This window comes from Fundulus heteroclitus, chromosome 2, assembly GCF_011125445.2.
Source record: "Fundulus heteroclitus isolate FHET01 chromosome 2, MU-UCD_Fhet_4.1, whole genome shotgun sequence".
In the NCBI taxonomy this organism is placed as follows: domain Eukaryota; kingdom Metazoa; phylum Chordata; class Actinopteri; order Cyprinodontiformes; family Fundulidae; genus Fundulus; species Fundulus heteroclitus.
Window position 1 is genome coordinate 16,716,498 of NC_046362.1, and position 6,581 is coordinate 16,723,078.

The 6,581-nt window shown below is 40.5% G+C and overlaps 1 protein-coding gene across 1 annotated transcript in view; it reads right to left on the reverse strand.

Moving 5' to 3' along the window:
- LOC105932342 (transient receptor potential cation channel subfamily M member 1) overlaps positions 1–4,376 on the reverse strand; it is a 26,233-nt gene extending 21,857 nt beyond the window's left edge. Inside the window, exon 1 of the mRNA XM_012871459.3 lies at positions 4,110–4,376. Coding sequence (XP_012726913.2) covers positions 4,110–4,181 — 72 coding nt within the window. The 5' untranslated portion in view covers positions 4,182–4,376. The remainder of the gene's footprint in view (positions 1–4,109) is intronic.
- Between the last annotated feature and the right edge of the window lie 2,205 nt (positions 4,377–6,581).

The following is a 6,581-nucleotide window of genomic DNA, read 5'->3' on the forward strand; positions in this document are numbered from 1 at the left end:
TTTTATACCTTGAGTCGAATGTTCTGGGTTTCCTTCCACAAGGTTCTCACAGTATAGTTTGCTGGTCCTTTGGCCCATTTCTCCTCCCAAAAGAACTGGTGAAACTCAGTCAAATTTTTAGGCTTCCTTGCTCACGCAGTTTTTTTTTCTATCTATGCACACCAATTTTCTCTGACTAAAATTGTGACTTTGTGATGGACATTTTGTTGTCCTTAAAGCCACTCTGTTTCTTCATTCTTAGGATGATTGTCCATTAAAAAGATTTATTTGAGCCCAGGTTTTAACTGTGGCTTCTTTCCTTATGACGACACCCATTTTTGTGAAGTTCACCCTTCTCTCTTATATTGAGACCCCCCCACGCCATGATGCTACCACCTCTGTCCTAAGTTTGCTTGATTTTCTCAGGCTAACACGACATCCCTTCTATTCCTCAAATCCTAAAAATTGCCACTGTGCCAAACACTTCAGTTTTAGTTTCATCAGGCTATAAGACATGCCTCCAAAAATTGGGGTCTTTGTCCCCGAGTCGATTTGCAGAGCATACGCTTGAAGTCTGAGTGGACTTTCAGCTCATGTGACTGGCGTCACTGTGGATAATGTGACTTTCTGACGGGCTTTTGTTCTGCTGTTTATTCACACATTTCCCACCAAAACACATTAATCTCTGAAACACAGAACTTTTCTCCTCCCTTTAAGGCTAAGATGTTCAGACGTTTCCTTGATTGTTAACGCTTACATGCGCTTGTTTAAACAGACAAAGATTGCACCTTCAGGTACCCAATGATGAAATAGACTGCTGGTTGGGGAATCTTTCTCACAGTGTCACACAAAAAGAAGCAGTACTTTTTCCAAAAGGGGCAAAATTAAAGGCGTAGTAATCTTACTGTATGTAAACTTCTGACTTTGAAAACAATAATCTCTAAAAGAAAAGTTCCCTTGTTATTCTGGGAATTTTGGTCTTCTGAATTGATTAATCTTCCTCTTATTGATTTGACGTCAAACAGGGAGATAAAAATACAATATTTTCCATGCAGTGTTTTCTTGTTTTAGATCTTTTAAATGTATACGTTTGCACGTCCATTTACTTTACATCACCCGAGCCGCGCAACACAGTTTCAGCTGAGTGTGTATGATGTTCCGTCGTTTTAACAACTAGGTTTGATGAATATAAATGATTTGAGTCAATTTACACCTGTAAGATTTTATTTTCCTGTTTGATCAGGCAAAAGAAAAAAAAAAACGGGGAAAAAACAACAACACATATTTCCATTTAATTGGTTTAACGTGTTAATTTTGTTTTGTAGTTTGTACGTGTTTTTTTTTTTTTTTTGTCATCCAGATGTGGTCAGGACCACCACATTCAAGTCCTTTTGGTTCATCAAACGCTGGTAACAACAAGCAGTGCTATCAGTTTAGCAGTAAGGAACATTTCTGTAACAGCGTTTCTGCATTTAAAGATCGTTTTAATTTCACTGCGTGTTCTTTAGTCAGACAAACCCGCCGTGCCTCGGCCTGAAGCTCTGGAACCTCGCTCTCAAAGATGTGACCCCTCGAGCTTTTTACCGCTCTCTGGCCCTCACCTGACCTGAGCCTGACTCTCGCATCACGGTCATGTGAGGCTGAAAACCGCTGGGTCCGTTAATGAAATTTCCGCCGACTGTGCTGGCTTTGTGCGTTTGAACAATGTGAAAGATTTATTCGTTCACAAAATGCATCCCAGTGTTTCGGGCTGGAAGCTTTCAGACCTGCTTCTTCTCTCACTGCTGAAAAACTGAACCTTTATCTCAGAAAAGGAGAGACGGAGATGGACCCTTTTCTAATTTCATTAATGGCAACGGGGTGATATAATCCGAGCGCACTTAGCTGAATGTGCTCTGTGATGCAGAACTTGTGGCTAATGCTCCCAACGAGCCTGACTTCTGCCCTCATTGCTTTAATTTGTGGTCTTTTTTTTAAGCTCAATTTCTAAATGACTCTGTGTTAAATTACCAAAGATGAAAAATAAATCCCCGTCCACACCATTCGGCTCTGTAAATTATGGTCATATTGGAATGGGGAAAATTAAATTCAAAGCAGCCGAGCAATGGTGCGTGACCAGGAAAAAAAAAAGTGAACCTGATACTGAGTTTGTTTTTGGTACAGGAGTGTACACTTTAAAGCACATCTCGATTTTGTCCAGGGAGAAACGTCATGTAAAAAGTTTGATCCGTGTGAATAAAAAGCTACGGAGCCCTAGAGGGGTCATCGCAAAATGTTTTGCATGTTTAGAGAATGTGCGCTCGTTTTACTAAATCGTGTGCACAATTTACTATATTGTGCTCTCGTTTTACTATAGTGTGAGCTCATTTTACTAAATTGAGCTCTCATTTTAAGCATAGTAAAACGAGGGCACAATTTATTAAAACGAGAGCACAATTTAGTGAACATGGTTATAGAACATTGTGTGCATGATCTACTTAAACGTGGCCACAATATGTAAAACGTGTACTCAATATTGTCTAGACACATGTAAACATGAGCACGTTATAGTATATTCAAGATCTCGATCTGCCAAAACGCACCCACGAATAATTAAAACGTGTGCTCGAATAAATTGTGTGCACGTTTTATTAATTTGAGGACTCAATTAAAAGAAACGTGCTCACAAATTATCACGACCTGAAAAAAATATCACTCAAAGTAAGCTCTCCTGGGCTCCGTAAAAAGCAACATTTTGTCACAAAATGTTCTCCTAATGCCAAATAATGATGGTCACCTCTTATTTTATAAAGGCAGCGCCCTATGGAAACCACGTCAGGCGGGGTCCTCGGCAGCAAGGCCTCAGTCAGTCGTTCCCCCGAAATGTTTGTGATGTATGTGATGGATGGTTGTACTGGAACTGTAATTTCCCTCTGGGATTATTAAAGTATTTCTGATTCTGATTTTGATGTTGTCCAGATTTAGTAGTAATATTTTGTTTCAACATCCGCTGCATGATCCAAAAACGCCTTTAAATGGCCTGTAGCTGTGAACCAGATGAAGGCTCTTTGTAGCATTCTGGCATTGCCGCGTCCTTCCCAAGAAATCAGCCCGAACTGGGTGAAGTTGTTGACTGCTCCCTCCGATTTCTCGGAAAAATACACAAACTTTCATGCTCTGAAATGGCACGTGAACGTGAAACGTGTTACTCGCAGGAAAGCAGAGTTTAGGAAGAGTCTGCAATCTGTCATCGTGACTCTGGACATCCACAGAGGGACCATTAACACTCAGGATTAGACTCGTGCTCAAAGGAAAAGTGGATGCTCAGCTTTAAACACCACTTAACTGTGACTTTAGGGGCTTTTGGTTGGAAAACACCGGCATAAAACCCACACACTCCTGCCCCAGTAATCTGAACATAAATGCACTATTATGAGTGTCAAAGGTTTTCTGTTTTCTCTTCTCTGTTATGGCAAGCGGGAACAAAATGGATTCCAGTGTTTTGTGATGTGGTCTGCCTTTTTAATTCGGCCCTCTTTACTCAAACGACCCCGATGCAAAACCCGTTGCACCCTCAGTACGAGTATGTCTGCTGTGTGAAGGCCTCAGAGAAAATTAGTGAACAAACGAAGAGCAAGGAACACAGCAAACAGACCAGGGAGAAGGTTCTGGAGAGGTGTTGAAGCAGGGCCAGGCTTTGAGCATCAGTCAGGTTTCTGAAAAATTTCCTCCATGCAAAATGCTGTTTTTGAGGAAAATGTTAGGTGACCATCACCCTGAACACGCCATCCAAACACCATGGTGGCAAAGCCATGCTCTGGGCATCCATTTCTTCACCAGAGACATGGTAGGGCGTCAGAGTTCATGATCCACTTTATAATTATTCACTCCTTTGTTTTTCTCTATTGCATGAAAATCCTCATAAAATAGACTGGAACCTGGGACTATAACATGAAAAAAATAAATAAATGAAAATGCTCAAGAGATTTAAAACACTTTGCAAAGAGCTGTCAGCTACCCCCCCCCCCCCAAAAAAAAAAAAAAAAACAAAAAAAAAATTATAATAAATAAAAACTAGACAACATCACTTCCAGATGACCACTTCAAAAACAATGAAAACAACCTATTTTCAAGTGCAGGCCTCCTCTTACCTTCTGCGAACCGGACACGTTGCGTTTGAGGGAGGATCTTTTAAAGGTGCCCGTCTGGCCCTTGGGGTCCATCTCAAAAACCTCAGTACAGAAACAGGATCCTCAAAGAACTACAACGTTAGACACAAAGCCACAGAGCTGAGGCCCGACTGCAGACTTTGAATGCAAACGTCGAAGTAATTAGGCCTATGGTTCCCCATCGGTGTGGGTCTGAGTGCTTCTCTTTCCTCTCTGTGGCTTTTACTCGACTAACAATACAGACATCCCAGCCAGGGATATAAATCACTCGATGACACACTTGACACATAGACCATTTTCCTCTGCCGGGCATCCCATAATCAGGCTTAATGCAGCCAGCTCTTGAAGCCTTGGAGTCTAATGGATAGAGATTTAATAAATGGTTATTGAAGGTAAATCTGCTTTGGTACACAACAACACTAAAAAAAAAAAAAAAAGGCTCAGAGGGGCCGTGCGAGATGCGAAGGCGAAGGTAGCTGGCAGAGAGCAGCCGGCTGTTTCACCAGACACTCCCGGCTCGGTGTGTCTGAGCGGGGAAACGGTTAAAGGTCCCAGCAGGGTGCAGGAGAACGGAGAGCGGAGTGGTGAACGCAGAGAATGATGCCAAGGCTAGCTCTCCTGGAGCAGCAATACTCAATCACTCCTACTCTTTTGGCACACACAAAACTAAAAAGTCTGAAACAAATATCTTATTTTATGCATGATATTATATTAACTTGTGTTTTCTGTATGTTTCCACCAGTCAGAAATATATTTTTCATCGCTTTTGATTAACATGGACGAAGGGAAGCTCATCACTGAGTATTGTTCATAGTTTGACGTGTGCTGAGGTAACAGAATGTGCATGCTGTTCACCAATTATGACTACGAGCCAATGTTTGAATGTGAAAAGTGAGACTTAAAAGCAGAATTAATTTAATACTGTATTGTTTCTGAAGTAAAGTCCGGAAAAAAAAAAAACGGTTGGTGAGCGAGCTTTTTCATTTAGGGCACCTAAACTTTGGAACAGTCTTCCTCTGGATGTCAGACAGGCATGCTCTGGAGATGTTTTTAAAGCACAACTAAACACCCATTTGTTTTTCCCTTGATGAGTTGTATTAAACTGTAATTTTTTATCTTATTTTATATCTATTAATTAGCTTTTTTAACAGTGGTTCAGTTTACCTACCTGTACAGCACTTTCATTGAAATGTATTTATAAATAAAGTTATTATTATTATTATTACTATTACTATTACTATTACTATTATTATTATTATTATTATTATTATTATTATTATTATTATTATTATTATTATTATTATTATTATTATTATTATTATTATTTTGCTCAGTCTCTTATAGCGGTCCTGCCTCATTCAACTCTGAAATCCTGTTCCAGCTGAACAAGGAGATGCTCAACAGCTCCCTCTGCTGGATACCCAGTGTAATGATCTGATGAGGGAAAATAAAATTATTCAGTTGTGTTTGATGCAGCATTACTATTTATACCTTTTGATCTTTCCATATTTTGCCTTATTAGGACAACAAGCTTCATTGTATTTTATTAGAATAAAAAGTACCAGATAACTCCAAGGTGGATGGAAAAGGATACAGCCTTTTCAGAAATGCTCCGTCAATCACGATCATTGTCTTTTTTTTGGAGGTTTGGTAGAGAACATTAGTGAACAAACAGCTTCGTGAAGATCAAGCGACGCAGCAGACAGCTCAGAGATACATCTGAGATGTTTTTGAGGATTAATATAGAAGGTTGGGTGAGAGAAGCTGTCAGCGTGGATGTATTCGTTATAGCATTGCTAAAAGAAAGCCACAGGAAGTATGCTCTGTGTATGGCCACAAACCGCATAGTAGAAATGTGCCCAGGTGGAGAAAAAAAAGTGCTCGGACGAGAACAACGTGTAATTTTTAAGCCTACATCCAAAATGTTATATGTGGAGGACAGCCAACACTGTACATTACCCTGAGTAGACATTGTTTCCTACAATGGAACACGGTGGTGGCAGCATAATGTTGTGGGGATGCTTTTCCCCAGCAGGAACAGGGAAGCTGGTCAGACTTAACGGGACGAGGGACGGAGCTAAACACAGGGCAGAGCTGGAGGAAAATAGGTTAGAGCCGAGGGTCGCCTTCCAGAATGACACCGACCCTCAACACACAAGCAGAGCTACAAAGCATGCTTTAGATCCAAGCATATTCATTTGCCAGAATGGCCCAGTCAAAGTCCAGCCGTAAATCTATTTGGGACTCTTTCTCCATCAGAGGGAGCGTCAACAATTCAGAGGTAGAGAAACAAGAAAAGGTAGAGACATTCCTCAAAAAGTCTCACAGCTTTAATGGCCTTTAATTGGTTCTACAAAGCATTGACTCGGAGGGACTGAATGCTAATGCATGCCATTCTTTTTAAATTTATAAAAATCCCAATAGAGTCAAATAAAACGACAATCTGAACCGTTG